This window comes from Siphateles boraxobius, unplaced genomic scaffold (assembly GCF_051911475.1).
Source record: "Siphateles boraxobius isolate OS27281-9 unplaced genomic scaffold, OSU_SipBor_1 46, whole genome shotgun sequence".
In the NCBI taxonomy this organism is placed as follows: domain Eukaryota; kingdom Metazoa; phylum Chordata; class Actinopteri; order Cypriniformes; family Leuciscidae; genus Siphateles; species Siphateles boraxobius.
Genome location: NW_027509097.1, coordinates 14,903,304 through 14,920,856, shown reverse-complemented (window position 1 = coordinate 14,920,856; position 17,553 = coordinate 14,903,304). Strand labels below are relative to the sequence as shown.

General features: G+C 36.9%; 1 protein-coding gene and 1 long non-coding RNA gene across 3 annotated transcripts in view; one reads left to right on the top strand and one right to left on the bottom strand.

Annotated features, from left to right (window-relative positions):
* ca10a (carbonic anhydrase Xa) overlaps positions 1-17,553 on the top strand; it is a 207,940-nt gene that overhangs the window by 91,988 nt on the left and 98,399 nt on the right. For both annotated transcript variants that reach the window (XM_077200992.1, XM_077200991.1), the window contains one exon: positions 14,293-14,435. In XM_077200992.1, the coding sequence (XP_077057107.1) occupies positions 14,293-14,435 (143 nt within the window). The remainder of the gene's footprint in view (positions 1-14,292; positions 14,436-17,553) is intronic.
* The window catches only part of LOC143710073 (uncharacterized), a 358,336-nt gene that overhangs the window by 329,496 nt on the left and 11,287 nt on the right, over positions 1-17,553 (bottom strand). The gene's annotated exons all lie outside the window — the stretch shown is intronic.

The window sequence follows — 17,553 nt, the reverse complement described above, 5'->3', positions numbered from 1 at the left end:
TTGTTTACAAATATATATAATTTCTTTTTTCTTTTTTTTACAGTGTCTCCTATAGTCAAGTCACATTTATTTCTAGTGCTTTAAACAATACGGATTGTTTCAAAGCAGATTCACTGTAATACGCAGGAAATAAATGACACGATCAATGATACAAACTTCATCAAATATGAGTCATATTTTGCTGTAAAGCAGCTCTACAGAACACAATAGACAGTGTCATTATTCCGCTCAACTGTGTAAAGTTTGTTTTTGGCTGGCTTAGTTGTGGACTCTTAATATTCAGCAATAGTATTGATTTGACTACACTGACACTGTTGCATGAGAAAATAACTTGAACTGAATTGAGCTGGATGACGGCACCACTGTTTTCTGCAGCTGCTTTATAGCTCTTCAGCATATCCTGTGAAGGCCAGCGCTGAAGGACTCCTCGGAAATGCAAAGCTTCCCAAACAGGCGAGTGGCAATTAGCAAGCAAGAGGAAGGTCCTGTTGAGTGTTTTGCTGTTTACGGTTCCGTGGCGGAGGAGCCAGCAGACGTGTGCCGCCTGTGGAGAAACCACTGAGCTCGCGTGACCACGTTGCCGCAGACACTTTCTTTGTGCTTGCTGCATTTTACTCTCATTTGTATTCTGCTTTGAGAAGCCCTCTTTGCCGACAGGTCAGATATCCCCGCCTATTAACAAATGACAGGAGGAGTTAACTTGACTGACATGTTTATTGTTCTTGGGATGGTCCGGTCTAATGAGGCCCATCGGCCTAGGGTGCTGAGATTACACTGGCATTAGAGGACACGTCCAAAAAGGTTCAGCTGTCCTGTGCCATTTAAACACACAGACTGCACACTTGTCCCGCCTGACACCACTTTACCTCTGGTACTGTTTATCTAGACAATGATAGCTTCTGAATGATTCCTGGTCTTGGCCACTAATCATTACGTGGGGGTTGATACTCCTGTTTGCTCTAATGCTACACCTGATAAAGGACTGCTTTGATAAACTGCACCAATTAACGCAGAGGGAGCTGAATTACTCAGACGACATTCTGACTTTCCAACTGCAAAATGGCTGTATGCCTTCTAGTTGCAAAATTACTTAAAGGTCCCCTGACATGAAATTTGCACTTTCTGAGTTTTTTTAACATTAATATTAGTTCCCCTAGCCTGTATTTGGTCCCCTCGTGTCTAGAAATTTCAGTCGGTGTAAACCGAGTTTTGGCTATCTTTCTCTGCCTGTGAGAAAATGAGATCTCAGACGGGCTGTCTTGAATCTCCCCTATATGATGTCATATAGGGGAAAGAAAATGAGAAAACGAGCTAGGAAGTACGAACGCGTGCGCGCGATCTTAGTTTATCCTCGAGAGATCATGGCGTGTGACCGATCGAGGCACAAAAGTTGAATAAAGAGATATAATGGCTTGCAAAACAAGCGAAGCATGGCAGTTGATCAGTGTTCGGATGTACAAATGAACACAAAAGTATTTTTTAGTTCCTTCATCCGAGCCTCTGAAGAAACAATGGGTTCATTTTATTTTCACCGACGACTGTTTCCTCAACTTGGGCCAATACAGAGCTGGCCTCGATGAACGTCTGAAAATAAATCGATCGAGCTACCAGCAACAATTCAAGTTCAAGTTCAGAAAGGTAATCTTTCTCTCAAAATCGTTCAATACTGTTAATGCATCAGTAAGTCAAGCCAGTGACTAAAATATCACCTTCACATCGTTTCTTTTAGTAGGATAAAAATAATCTTATTTAAATTGTGAACAATTTATTTACAGAAATCGATCAAAGAACAATTTTTCACACAGCGCGAGTTTATCTGGACAACTCGTTATGAAATCAATGACGCACGTGACTGCACAACGAAGCTCTTACTGTATGTACATCATCGTGTTTGCATTGGTGAAAGCATTAGAGAGAGTGCAGAAACTGCGTTGCAATGATAAGATCTTCAGTCTCTCGATCTACAGACTGTCATCTGCTTGCTCAATGCTCATCACAGCAACATTTTATGTGATGGGAATAGATCTAAATACTTTAAAAACTTCTCACGATTCGTTAATCTCGATAGCTGTATTAGTAAAAACGTATAATAGCAGTAGTAAAGGTATTCGAGAGAATCTCACATGTAGCTATTTCATATGCACGCATGTAGCCAATCACAGCAGTGGGCGCGTTTACACTGAATCCCACAGCAGACACGCCCCTTCAAACAGAGTGTTCAAATCAGAGGCTAAAATCAGGCTAGGAAAAATGCCTTTTATTTCTAAATTATGACTACTTTTGATCTAAAAACATACTAACATTATAAGGGCAACCCAGGAAACATTATAAAATAATAAAATAACCCCATGTCAGGGGACCTTTAAATATGCAATATGTGTCATTGACCTTATGCTCATTTAAAAATGAATCTCTTCTTTGGTGAGCATGTCTTTAATTTCTATATGAAAATATATGTTGATATTTTTAAAATACAAAATGCTGGGTTGAAATAATGAAGAAAAACGTCTCAAAGAATGTAACTCGTAACTGGAGTGTTTGGCATGGTAATGGATATGGCTAGGGCTGGGTGTTTTCACAATTCAATTCGATTTCGATTCAATATTTATTAGTTTGGATATCAGGTAGGCTACAAAACATGGCAAATTCTCAAGGAAAACAAATCTCTTAACTAATGCTGTAAACTATGGGAGTCAGTTGTAGCCTACTAGGCTTCATTAGCCTACTATAATATTGAAGGTAAAAATTAAAGGTTGTATCAGCGATTTCAGGCCCAAACAAAAATAATCACATTCATCTAATCTTTCCTAACGATACGCTAGCTGCCCGCCCCATAAGCTCTGTAGGCAGCCTAGGCTCTGAGATCTGCACACAAAAAAAAAATAAACAGTGTTCTAACCAATCACCGACAGGGGCGGGTGTTGTTTGTTTTTGCGCTCGTGCAAGGCGCCTGCACGCGAAGTCGGAGCTGAAGAATAAGCCAGCGTCTATCAACCCTATGCTATCAATGGACCAGATACATTTAACATGGAAGAGGCAATCCACAAGAAGAGAAGGAGGATTAGGGCGAGGGAATACCGTCGTTTTTCGTCAAAGAAACTAATAATAATCGGAAAGGCTTTTGAATGGTGGAGAGAACTCAAAGAATTGAAACATTTTAAATCGGACGCCGAGGTTGCACTGTTTCTTCTGGACAGGTGAGTAGCTTCTAGTGCTGACTTTTTTGTATGTAAACTGTGTGTGAAAATATAATTCTTTAAATAATATGAGTGAAGCTCGACTAAACTTGGATAGCTCTAGCGAATATCAGATTGTAAGGATTTAGTGTGTGAGTTGCGCTTGTTATATGTGTCTACTTTGATGTGTAGCCATAACATTGTACTATTAGCAATAACACTAGCCTACGTTCAGGACTAACGTTAGCCGAATAATAATAATAAGCTGTTATAATATTATTCCAGATAGCTGTTGTTACCATGAGTTTTCCCCATAACGTTAGATCTGTAGCTATATGACTGATTCTGGTATGTTTTATCATACTGCTGCTTCCATTGAAGCACCAGCAAAACTAGCTGTATGATATGACATGGCTCGAATGCAGATTATAAAATAAACAATATTAAAAGTGTAAGTAACGGATATTATATTTACTTGGTTATAAAATTATGTTAGAAAAACAACTATAATGACTTACCCAGCAGAATGAGCCATCATTGAGGTAGACCGTCAATCTGAATATAGTGTGTTTTGTCGCTTTAAGAAATGCGCGTGCATGATCATTTTTATCATTCTGCAAGAAAAGGGGGGGAGGGGCGAGCTAACTTGGTTTGTTTGGGATCTCACTTCAAACACAAACTGAAGTGACGTCTCCCACAATCGCTGATACAACCTTTAACTGATTTGTATACAAACACTTAAATTACACTTTTATTTTTATAATAATAAAGTTATATGAAAAATAAACATTTAAATGGTGGCTGTCATAAAAACTTGCCAGATTTATTCAAACATGCATTAAATATTGAAGAACATTAAAAATTATAATGAATATGTTATATGGTGCATATATTTAGCAAAATGCTCCTCTCTAGAGTAAATTTTTGTAGCTGGCTAACGAGATCATGGTCACTGGATATGTTTTTTTTTTCTGAGGTAAATGACAATGTTTGCAAGATGTTTTACTGACGTCTTTCCACAGTTGAAACACTGATTGAGGGATTTCATGTGACGATACCGATTTCGATAAGGTGTACTCTATCTTTTAACACAATTTCTGATACTCATTCATGTTTATTTCACGCTGAAACTGGTATTATTAAGGCAGAAGAGAAGATCATGTGTGCTTCTTGTGCTGCTTCTCTTGAGCTGAGCTGTGCCAGAGCGATCTTTCGCCACAGCGCCAAAAAGCTATTTATGTTTTTGAATTTCGTGAGAAAATGGATTTGAAATATGAGACTTTGTTTCATATATCAATAGTAACAAAAAACAAAGATTATTGCAATTTAATGGATGGGATGTGCGCTACAATGCTCTGTTCATTCATCAACTGAAAACAGGATGACTAGCCTAACCGATTCATGGGATTTAAGAATCGATATCGATTCGTAAAAATGAGAATCGATTAAAATCAAGAAATCTATAATTTACCCAGCCCTAGATATGACAGTGTTTATATGTTTGATCTTGGCGGAATAGATCTCATACGCTGCTATAGCGCAAGTGCAGAAACATGTCAATACATAGACGACACGCTGCTGTAAGCAAGTAAGACATGCTGCTGCTGTACAATATAGCATGCATGAATTTCCTGTAGCAGATGTATACAGGTGGAGCTGAGGAAGGTGTAGGGTTTCTGAAAGCGTGCTGCAACTGCTACAGGAAATGCTACCAAGTATTTGAAGTTTGAGCTCATTGGCTACTGATACAGCAGGAACCAATCAGCTGTGCCCTATAGAATATGATGTGATTCTGTTAAGGACCAATCAGCCTGCACCATCTAGAGTTTTAATGACAGAGCTTTCAATTATGATGTATGAATTAATAATTCATGATAGAAAAAATACACATGTATTTAAAGTGAAATCAACATGAAGAGTGCATACCTACTTGTTTTTAACTGTTTTTCCTTTAATGTGGGCACTCTTATTTGTAATTAGCCTGTATGAATACATGGTTTGTAGTTAAAATCCCCTGTAGTCAATAATTTTATCCCGTAAAACTCCTCTTTGATTGCCAAAATGAGATAGTTAAACGTTATTCTTGTAAAAATTCATGCCTTAAAATAGCTTGAATATAACTCTACACCCTTGCTTCATTTAGTATACACGAATTCCTGAATATGCTAATTAACCTCCACTCACTCGCACTAGCTCAGAGATCCACTCGGTCAGTCAACTTTACTGAGGTATACGCTGAACAATGGCATCTCTCTTTACAAAGTCAGACACATAACGGTAATTAAATGATTATCCTTTTGCTTGATTACATTATCAAACAGCGAATAATGTGTTGCTAATGTTACACAAACCATGTTCCCGTTCACCATCTCAGACAGCTGCCTTCTAACAATCAGCATCGTTAGAAATGCTTAGAACAATGCAGAGCTTCAGTGGAGAAAGGCATATAGTTAATCATAACACCATAATACACATCATAAAACCCCTATATTGTTAATTTAACCCAGTTTTTCATATCAACAGATAAGCATACCAGGATAACCTGGCTTCTCTTGAGACTCCCCTGCTTCAGAGCGGTCATAGTTAATTATATGCTAAAGCCCGCCCACACGTTGACGGGATTGGATACAAGGTAGTTTGTGATATAAAAAACACAGCCGATTTCATACCGTATTTTTATTTTTTTTGCAGATCACTGCAGTTTTAAAGAGAAAATACTAAGCAATGGTGTTGACCTATGAATTTGCACATGGTTTATCTTAAAGCATATTAAAAACATCATATAAACAACATTAAAACTTTCATCCCCTTTCACCACAGGGGGACTTTAACATGTCATATACTTTTTTCAAGGCTTTCCACTGGTTTCTTGTTTACTTCTTTGAGATATAAAGCTGATAGCCAAGGATTTATTTATTTATTTATTTTTGTTAGTTAGTTCCAACATATGCTGGGGCAAGAAATTAACCCCTCGCCCATGTTGTAGTCCTGTTTTGAAGTTTCAGTGCTGCCTCTCAGTTTAAGGATAAGGCCTACTTGAGGAGGTTACACATTGTAATGCAACTTCCACGCATTTAGCATCAGTGTTGTTGTTAAGATTTCTTTCCAGCCTTTTCCTTGTGTATTTATTGGCAATCTGTTTGTTTTCCTGGAGTATTCTTATTAGATGCACATCAAAACAAATGGCGGTTTTGATGTTTGTCCATGAGACCAAGGGATATATCTGGATGCACCCTGTGTTTTTAAAACTCACTGCTTTTCCTTGCATGTTCCTTTCTCTTCCTTTTTAAGAAATACTTTTCATCCTTTCATTTGAATGGTAAGCACATAGCTTATCCACAGCAGTCAATAGCATCTTGGGGCAGAGGCTCTATGATTTTGTGGCAAGATCAGGAGTAGAAGTAATTAATGGGCGTCTTAATTGGTGCAAGTGTGTCTTCTTAGTCCTAGCCTTCACTCGACCCTGAACTGTATAAACCTTGAGGGTGGCCAGAACACAAGCTTTAGCTATTACAAAGGGGAAGGCAATAATTAATCTGAAAGATCTAGTCTTTTCTTTTTCAGGGTTTTTTTCTTTTTTTGAAGTCAAGGAATGAGATCCAACCCTTGTGGTCAGAGTTCTCTGTCAGTGCTTAACTTTTTCTTTTATATTTTTTAAAACATTTTTGGTAAATTGGCCTGGATATTGAAAGCAAAGCAGCCAATAAGTGCCCGTCCAGCATACAGAATATGACAACATCTTGGTAACACTAAACAAAAAGGTTTAATTTTTTTTAACAGTAGTTAAGTACACTAATCAACATCAACTATCAATGAAAATTAATTCTAAAGCATTTGGTAATCTTATTTATGTTAATATATACGTTTACTGATACATCATTTAGACCAGAGGTGTTCAATCCTGCTCCTGGAGGGCCACTGTCCTGCAGAGTTTAGTTTCAACCTGCTTCAGCACACCTGCCTTTGTATATTCTAGCGATCCTGAAGAGCTTGATGAGCTGATTCAGGTGTGTTTGATTAGGGTTGGAACTAAACTCTGCAGGACAGCGGCCCTCCAGGAGCAGGATTGAAGACCTCTGATTTAGACCAAAAGTTGTATCTGTTAATATTATTTAATGAACCTGAGCTAACAATGAACAGTTGCATTTTTATTAAATAACATTAAAAAAGAACAAATACTGTAATAATTGTATTGTGTATGATAGGTAATGATAGCTAATGCATTAACAAACGTTAACTAATGGGACCTTATTGTAAAGTGTTACCATCATCATTAATACAGTTTTATAAGATAACTCATGGAGTTGTTTGGTATTATATAGAGCTGAGATGGATCTATATAATGCGTGTTACATACATATGATTGAAACACATTTTAATATTTTTTTTTAAATTCATTATTAAGCATGGACTATTATTGTAATCGCCAGTGTAGCTTTCATGGGTCCTGAAGCCTTAAAAGATAAAAAGCTTGCAGCCTTGCTCTAAAGCGGATGTTTGAATTTTAAGTGAGTTTTTACAGGTCATTAAACAGAACAACCTCTTCTGTCTTTTTAAAGACTAGCTCTGATGTGTCCAGCCACATTGAGAGAGAAGCAATTAAACCATGCACTCAAAAATACATTTACTCACACTCCTGTCATTCCAAAGCCATTTTGTATTTGGATGTTTTTTTCCCATGCAATGATATTTTTTTTTAATGGAAACTTGAGATTGCAAGACACCAACAAGTATGATAAAAGCAGTCCATATGAATGAGTACACTCTATTATCCCTTTTCTAAAGCTGTACAAAAGATTTGTATGAGTAACAGACTAAAATGATCGGTCATTACTCCATGAAAATCGTCCGCTCTAGTAAGATGTCAACTGCTATCCTTTAAAGGTGCAAAAGGAAATAGTGTTATTTACATGCAAAACACAGGTTCATATATTTTGCATATGTCATTAACACTAACATGCACATAAAGTGAAGCTTAAATTTGTATATATGGATTTTTTTATTGCCAAAACTGTTGACTGTGGTTGTTGTTTTATAGCTACCAATGTGTAATAAGTATTTACCATTTATGACATGTCACCTGTATTTACCGGATCGATTTCATACACTGCTGCCCTATTCCGGTTATGGATTTTCTGTTATTTTAGTGACTGATGTAGAAGCATTGAATTATTTGTCATTCCTCTGCCTGCATCTTAGAGGACATTACAACTTAATTCAACGCTTTCCTAAATGAGATATGACTCGACGTTTCTATTGCAGCACTATCCAATGCAGCAATTGTTTTTATGCCAAGCAATGAGATCTGAATAGCAGCCGGTTGTTAATTTTGACCAAAGACCGCTGAAGCCACGACCCACCACACCAACCAGCCATACTTTCTTTAATCAGAAAGCTACTCAGTCGTGGCCCTAGTTGAGACATACTTTTATCAAGCATTGTCCCTGAACAATATCCAAGCCTTTTTAGCAAATAGCATTAGGGGGTCGAAGAGATTACACATCCTGTGTGTGTGCAACATGCGTCTGAGTTTGTTCGTTTTTCTGTGTACAAAAGTGTGTATAAACGCTGCTACTTTGTCAAGTTCTTTTCTCAAGGAGAACTGTTGAGTGCTCACATGACAGAAAACAGCGGGTGGTGCTTGTTCAGAAAAATGCAGCCTTAAATTATGGTGACTCGCAACATGAACAATATGGTGTGGAGACCACCTGCTTCTCTCAGCATCGGGACAATGGGAACAGTGATTTATGAATAGTCTTTACTTATTTGGAGGTCTGAAACGAGGGCAGGAGTGCTGATGTCATTGTGGTGGGATAAACATTATGAATTGTGTTATGTGTCATCACTTTTCTGCTAAGCCAACTGGGTCGTCACCCAACCAAAAAGTTCCAGGAGTGGAATTTACCTGATAGAAGATGCAAGCTTTGAGATCTTAAACCCAACTGTTGGTTGACTGCTCATAAATTATTGATAGAAAAATCCTGTTTTGCTGGCTGCCAATCATCTCATGTAATGGTTGTCAGCTGGAGGTGCATGTAGCACAATGCTGTGAAAATGCCAAGGCGAACAGTTTGTATAAATCACCTAAATTGCTTGAAAATGTCAAGGGCTGGTGGAACTCTGATGTTGAATAGTTATTTTAAAGAATAAAGCGATATTGTTGCACCGACTTTCTTATGAGTAAAAGAGTTATGAGCAAGGGAGATGGGTCAGTTGTAACATTTTACATTTTCCTTCATAACAGACTGCTACAAATCTACTTGCCATCTTTTGGTATTAGAGACATTTGAAACAGCTGTGAGCCGTAGCCATTAATAGACTTATAATAAGGACGACTAGATCATAAAAATGTCATTTAATAGAAGTCAGAGTGTTAAAGCTGTAACAGTGAATGCTAGTAATTATATTAACACACTGTAGCTAAAATAAGAGCATACCTCCAAGTAATGTCATTGCTATAATTTGCTATTAAAATCACTTAATAATTTAAACTTTCATATTGTGTAAGAATTTTTTAAAGCAAAAGACACAGTGGTACCTACATTTGAATTGACCTATGGCTATGGCCAATCACAGTGCGCATAGCTATCCCATACACTCGGACATTCTCTGCTTCCTCGTCCATTGAAATGCATTGCCGTTGGTCAGTTTTCATTAGTTTTTATATATTTTTTCTTCTCATTTTAAGTTTAAAATGGTCAAACGGTGTGCATGGAGTACATGCAACTCCGACATAGGTATCCCGAGAGGCTGGGCGATGGTGTGTATTTTTTACCCTTTCCCAAGCCACATCTCAACCGAGATATGTGTCTGGATTACGTTATGCGGTAGACCACAACACAAACTGAACATGGATATGTTTATCATCTACATCTGTTCTAAGATATGTCAATCATACGTATTTGAACGTTATCTTTAACATCTCTAACGTAACGTTATCCTAACATTAGAAAACGTTAACGTTAGCTTCTAGCGTATCTGTAAATAACCGAGATAACCAATGTTAGCAATGTTGTGCTGAATGATTCATGTAAATACTGTAGCACCAAACTAACGGAGAGGTACTCTTGGTAAAGATGGTAAAAAGGCTTGTCCTGGAAACGTATGCAACTTAGACCTGTACATATTTAATTTGATCATTAACCAGTAATTACATATTAAAGCACTTAATTAATATTTTAGACAACTTTCTACCAATATATATATATATATATATATATATATATATATATATATATATATATATATATATATAATCTTTCTGTCTCCAAAAATCATCACTTGCCTCCAGTGAAATGTCTTCACTATGACAGCTGCCATAGCGCCTATCACCAAATGTTGACTGTTTGTCTGAGTGAGTGGAGGGGGCGTGGCTTAGCCACAGGTCAATTGTTTGAAATCACTTCCACCATTTAAAAAAAAATGTATAGTGACTATATATTTTACTAATTATATCAGATGATCAAAAACTGATTGTTTACATAATTTGAATAGATTATACAAGATTATGCTAATTATACCTTTGCATGTGCCTTTATTTATTACATCAAACCACCATAAATTTTAAATAGTAGCTCCGGGCTCGACATAAGCAATGGCCCGATGGCCTGGGGCCAGTAAAAGAGTATGTCGGGCACGGGCCAGTGACTGGCCATCAGCAAAACAAACAGCAAACGTCATAAAGATGCGCGAAGAGTGTCAATGTTACTTCAGGTTATTTATAACGTGTTAAAATGTCAAAGAACTACGAGGCTGATACAAGAAAGAGGACATTCCTAGTAGGGCTGGGCGGTAAATCGAGTCTGTACAGTATATCGATTTTTTTTTAAACGATATGGAATGAGGCAATACCGTTTATATCAATACAGTAGTTTGATACGAGCACATCTGAAAAAAATAGCGGAGTAACCTACCGCAGTGTGAGCTCCTGCAGTGAAAGAACATAGTAGAATTTGTCCTAAACATGACACAAGCTTATATTAATATTAAGCGCTTCAAAATAACTGGTAAGATATAGTTAACAAGTTTAAAGCAGCGTGCCCTGTCAGATGCTCTGACAGATACTGTTGCTGACTGACAGATGCGCTGTTTAATGCGTTTGAGACGTGGTGCTTTCCTCAGTGCTTAACTTACATTTCACAGGTATATTCTCCATCTGTAAATTAAGAAAGTCAAACAAATATGTCCATTTCACTGTCAGGAGAGGACGAGCTTCTGCAAGTGAATCTCCGCTGAAATTCAAGCTTCGATTAATGAGCGCCGCCGCGCGCATGCGCGCCAAACAGACGAGCACAATTGAATAGTAGCGCAATAATTCTGACTAAAATATACATATTGCTAAAATATTTGTTTTTGGAGACAATAAATGTGTCATATGTGGAATTTTAAACCCCAGAGGTCTGTTTTTTATGAAAGTGAGCATTATAATGGGGTAATCAAATGCAGGCTAATATAATTAGTTTGTGCTTTTGTTTTTATTTTCATTTTTAGTTTAGCCTTTAGTCATTTTATAAACAAAAGCATTATTTTAGTTTTTAGATTGTAATGTTACAATGTTAGAATGTAATGTGATTTTAACCACCTTTTTGCACATAATATATTGCATAGCCTACATTACATTCCCTATATTTGTTTCCATATCCTTCAATATCAACATTGTTTGGAAATCATTGAGCAGGATGTGAAATATATATTTTTTTAAATAAATACAAATTTTCTTTATCCAAATAGAAAAACGTAGAAAGTACCGAGATATATATCGTATATCGCCATTTAACCAAAAAATACAGAGATATGATTTTTTGGCCATTTCGCCCAGTCCTAATTCCTAGTGTCATGGAAAACACAGTACACCTGGGTGGAGAAAGGCGATGAGGGCATGTGCTGTTTCATTTGCCGGAAATTTCCAACAAAAGCCGACCCAAATGCATAACCGGCTTGCCCGACGGGCTATCTAAAAATAGTGTAATCAAATTCCCCCCTAAACTTCTGCCTAGTCCCCCTAAAAATGTGTGATTAAGTGTAAGCTACACAAATTCGTGTTCGCTTCAGTCTTGTAATAATCAGATTCAGAGCGTTCTTCATTTTTTCTTCATTGACAGTTTTTTAGGTCATAAATGTTAAAAGAATGACAAAAATAATCAGGCAGACTAATATACTTTTGTCCAATTTCGCCATTTTGAAGTGAAAATAGAGCAAATGTAACATTACACATCACTCATGTATTGTACTAATTAGTTTACTGTCATTGTGAGGGGACAAGCAAAATTAATCCTAATGTATACAATAAATACAATTTAATGGAAAAATTTCTTTCAGGGCCAGTAAAAATATAGAAGGGGCCAGTAAAATTCTGATCTACTGGCCCTGGGGGCCAGTGGGGATTTTTTTTTTTATGTTGAGCCCTGCGCTATACGAAGATTTATCATAAATGCCCGGGGTTTTTGTGATGTTTTTGTGATGTTATGCTGTCTTTTATTTTTGTTTGTTTGTTTATTGTTTTATAAAATTTGTATGTGTGTGAGGTTGAAGCTACTTAAATTGCATTGTAAAGGGACAAATAAAGATTTTACTACTACTATAAATTACTTTTGTTCATAATTGACCCTTCTCTAAGTCACGCCCGAAAACCGCCACTGGCCAATCGTGTCTTAGCAACCGTAACTAGGCGGGGGAGGGTCTGGCAAGCTTTCCAGCGAGGGAAACATGCCGAAGCGTTGGGCGTATGGATTGTGCAAATCTGATACCCGGTATCCTAAACGTTTGGTTGGGGGAGTGGATTTTTTTTTCCTTCCCGAAAATCTAAAAGCCAAGGGGAGAAATGATGGGCGTGGATCAAGCAGTGTGGGAGACCCCATTCACAACTAAGTGTCGACACTCACTTAAAAATGTTGGGTTAAAAATAACCCAACGGCATAACCAAATAAATCAACAAATTTTAAGATAACCCAACATAATGACCCAACATGCATACACCAACGGTTGGATTAAAAAAATAACCCAACCTTTTTTATGGTGCAGGATTAACAAAAACACCTATTGCTTGGAAGTTGGAAATAATGACGGTTCTTTGTTCATAATGCATATATTTTAACGTAAAATAAGATGATTAAAGACAAGACGGAGGCTCACTGACATAATTTAAAATACATTTCAGCATTTTGTTAATCAATTGCCTAACGTTACTACCCCTGACTGAGTAACTTTAACCCAATCTGATCGCAGCTCTCCCGGTGTTAGTGTTTTTCCACAAGATTTATGGATAAACTGTTTGATTTATAATTATTCGATTATTTTCACATTTCACTTACCCTGCTGTGCATGAACATAGCTGTTCCTCAATTTGTGTGTTTCCCATTTGAATGGTCAGTGTATGAGACGGCTGCTGCTTGCGCAAGGACTATAGGCTTTAGCTTAAATTTTTATCAAATTATTCGGTAACCGGTTGCATATTATGTCGTGGATATATCCCTTGAATGCATACTGCAGTCCCTTTTGTCTTGCTCTCTCCTATATTTCACATGTTCGCCAAAAATTACTAATTATCTCATTGGGATTGTCTGACACCGGTGCATACACACTGTAATAGACGTGACAGGCGCGGAAGCTTGACAGGTGTAGCAACAGTAACTAGGGAGGGCGGGGCTTAGCGAAGGGTCAATTTTATTATCATTATAGAGGTTGCTGTCCGATTAATCATATTCATACATGCAGACATATTTATACACTCAGTCAAAAACTATATTGCTCCAATTTTACATTTCAAAAACTAAGTTATTGCAGGAAATGATGTCACCATTATTAAACAACTAAAAAAGCGTAAATTTTGATATGTATTTAAATATATAAATATGGATAATAACTTGTGGCCCTTATTATTAAATTGTTATTATAAATTCAGTCTAGAATATCTACTATTTTTATTACAGTGGTTCGTGTAATGCTTTTAAATTGTGTTTTGAGGCAGAAAGAATCATTTTTTTTTCTTTGTGGTTTAATAATTGCAATATTGAATAATTGTTTTATAATAATTTCAAATTAGCTGTTTTTTCTTCTTACGATGAGTGTGAGCATTTGATGAATGTACCGCGTATCATCGTGTACTTTGTTTTTGCAGTGCCATCGTTCTGGGGGCTTGTAAATTCTGCATGGAATCTGTGTTCTGTGGGGAAGAGACAGTCTCCAGTCAACATTGAGACGAGTCATATGATATTTGATCCCTTCTTGACACCACTGAGGCTCAACACTGGTGGACGAAAGGTAAGCCATGTTATATCTGATGTCTGAACAGCTACAGTATCAGTGCGCTGAGCTGCTTGGGAAAAGTAAACATTGTTTCTAGTGTCAAAGTGCTAGGAACAACTGTGAAAATGCCACTTTGGTGAAAAAATGTATCTAGGTCAGTGGTTATGCTAGATACAGAACAGTTAGGACCATGAATAATGGTGCTTAGTTTGATCTGTTTGCTGCTATTGTTTCTGCATAGAACCACAGACTGTACACTGAGCTCTGTTTTAAAATTGAATTTTTTATAATTATTATGCAAGCAGTTTTGACCTCATATTAATTGAGATGGTTTGTCACACTACTACAGGACCATTTAAAATGAACCAGTCATTAATAGATATGACATACGGTATACTATATTTGTAGGATTCATATTAATAGGACTCCCTTAGGTTATTTAATCATTTACATTGCTTAATTAAGCAATATATTCATATACATTTATTCTGTTATATATCCATAAAATATCTTAGGTTAGTTATTCTTATACATTTCTTTGGTTATATATTCACATTTTTCAGGGCATATCATTTCTTAGGATTTTCATGTACATTTCTGGTCACACTTTAGTTTAGAGAGCACAGACATTTGCCTCAATAAACTCCTAATTTACTGAATATTAATAGTTAGTAAGGTAGTTGTTGTAGTGGTTAAGTTTAGGTATTGGTTAGTATTAAGATGTGTAGAATGTCATGCAGAATAAGGCATTCATGTGTGCTTTATAAGTACTAATATACTGCCAATACTGCTAGTAATATATAATATAAGCAACTAGTTAATAGTGAGAATTGGTCCCCACACTAAAGTTTTACCACACTTATTTAGATATATACTAGTCATAGGAATGCATGCGTTTATGTTCTGTATTTATAGAAATTTATATAAAAATATAGAATATAGAAAGTTATATATTCTTATACCATGGTACTGATTGGCTGGAAAGTGTGAGTTTAAACATGTAATGCACAGGTAGTTCCAGTCAGTTTAAGCACCGTTTTATAGTAATGTGTTGCCTACATTGAAGCACATGCACACACATTACTTGCACATATACAGTAAACATTCAGAAGCATGGAAACTTGTCAATGCTGCCCCATGACTTCTATTAACAAAATAGATTGGCTACTGAGTCACTATATTATATTTGTCAGCAAGTTAACCCTTTAGGCGCCAGAGGTTTTTTCCTAAAACGTCAAATTTTGACATCTTAATTTCAAAAGTCTATATATTAAAAGTGATAAAAGATAGAGACTTTCTGTAAATTAGAGAAATATTAAGGATGACCCAAAGTTTATGTAGGGATTACATTTTCCCATCTAATTTGCATATTATGACGTCATATGGTGGCGGCAATCTTGGATTATAGAATTTTCATGAAAAGTCACGTTTAAATGATAAAATGCAGCACTTCTTTCCCCCCAAAATGTCCATCACCTTCTGTATGCTATATTGCACAATACTGAATGCTCAGGTATATATTAAGTATTAAACAAACTGTAAATCATTACTAATAAATGGTAGAAACAAACCGAATGCATGTAGTGGTTGGACTTTTGCTGTAGAGATTTTCCATTTACTAAAAACAGTAGGCACTCTGATTCCATGTATGGGGCACATATATATTATTCATATGACATACAAACACAAGTAGACAAGACCTGTTTAGTTCAAACGCTCACTCGCCACGGCAAGGCACAGATCATGAGTGAGATGATACGAGCAGCACGGCCAGATCTGCCTCGCGCGCGCCGAGTAGCCTATACACAGCTCGGACTACTTTCATTGTCATTGCGACCCCTGCCTCCACGTTGCCTCCTAACTGTCCTATGAATACTTCGACCTCGTCTAACATACCCAGTGGTATTAGACAAAGTCTCCACCACAATACTGTCGCCGCGATTGTGATGGCGAGAGGCTCTGATAACATGGCTCACTCGCACACTAGCTCCGCTTTTGATCGCACTGATTCAATGCGCTCTAACTCGAACATTTTGTATAGAAACATTACGTTTTTTTGAGTCGGGGGTGAAGAATGACATGTCTGCCATCCAGTGGAGGGGATGTCGAACGAAATTTGACACCCAATTTGAAAAAAATCGGCCGTTTTATCCAATGCGCGATCTTGTCGAGTAAACTCGACCGTGGCGCCTAGAGGGTTAATGCCTCTGTTTTTGAAGGAATTAAACTTTAGTAGAGACAGGCTGAACAGACATTGGTATTTCACATTCTCTCTCTCTCTCTCTTCTCTCTCTCTCTCTCTCTCTCTCTCTCTCTCTCTCTCTCTCTCTCTCTCTCTCTCTCTCTCTCTCTCTCTCTCTGTGTCTAATTTAAACGTGCAGAATGCTAGATCTAATGAACAGTAGCCATACACATAATAACTATCAAAAATAAGTGTCATTTTTTTTACCCGTCCAGTCAATTATGCATTACAAACATAAATAACAGATTTAACTTGTCAATGCTGGTAACTGGCCATTCATGTGGGTTAATCTACACCTAGCCAAACACCTAGCCAAAGATGATCCCTTACATATTCATAGACTATACAGTATATTGTTATGTCCAATTAGTGCAGGGCCTGTGTTTTTCTTCTGTTTTGTATTGTTTGTAGGTATGGTTCACTCTTTGGGCTATAAGAACTGCAGCGCAGGCTACGATGTGAGTGGGCTTGACTGAGCAGCTGATATTCTATTGTTTTTCGTTTGTTACATTTATTTCAGACCTTAAGCAATAGTCCTCTTTCATGCACGCTTTCACTACTGACCTCCACTAATACTGACTACTGTATTGAGTGACTTTGTTAATTATGATGAATTATGAATAAATTATTTTGTATGAGGAAAATAATTTAAACGTATGGGGGATCCCGGACGAGCCCCCATATGTTCCAACCGGCTTACAATTGCAACTTGAATGAGAGGCAATTCAGATAGGCATGTAGTGAACAAAATAATTTATTCAATGAAATATCATAATTAACAAAGGTATTTAAACAATCAGTAGTCAGTATTAGTAGAAGTCAGTAGTGAAAGTGTGCATGAAAGAGGACTATTGCTGAAGGTCTGAAATAAATATATAACAAATGAAAAAC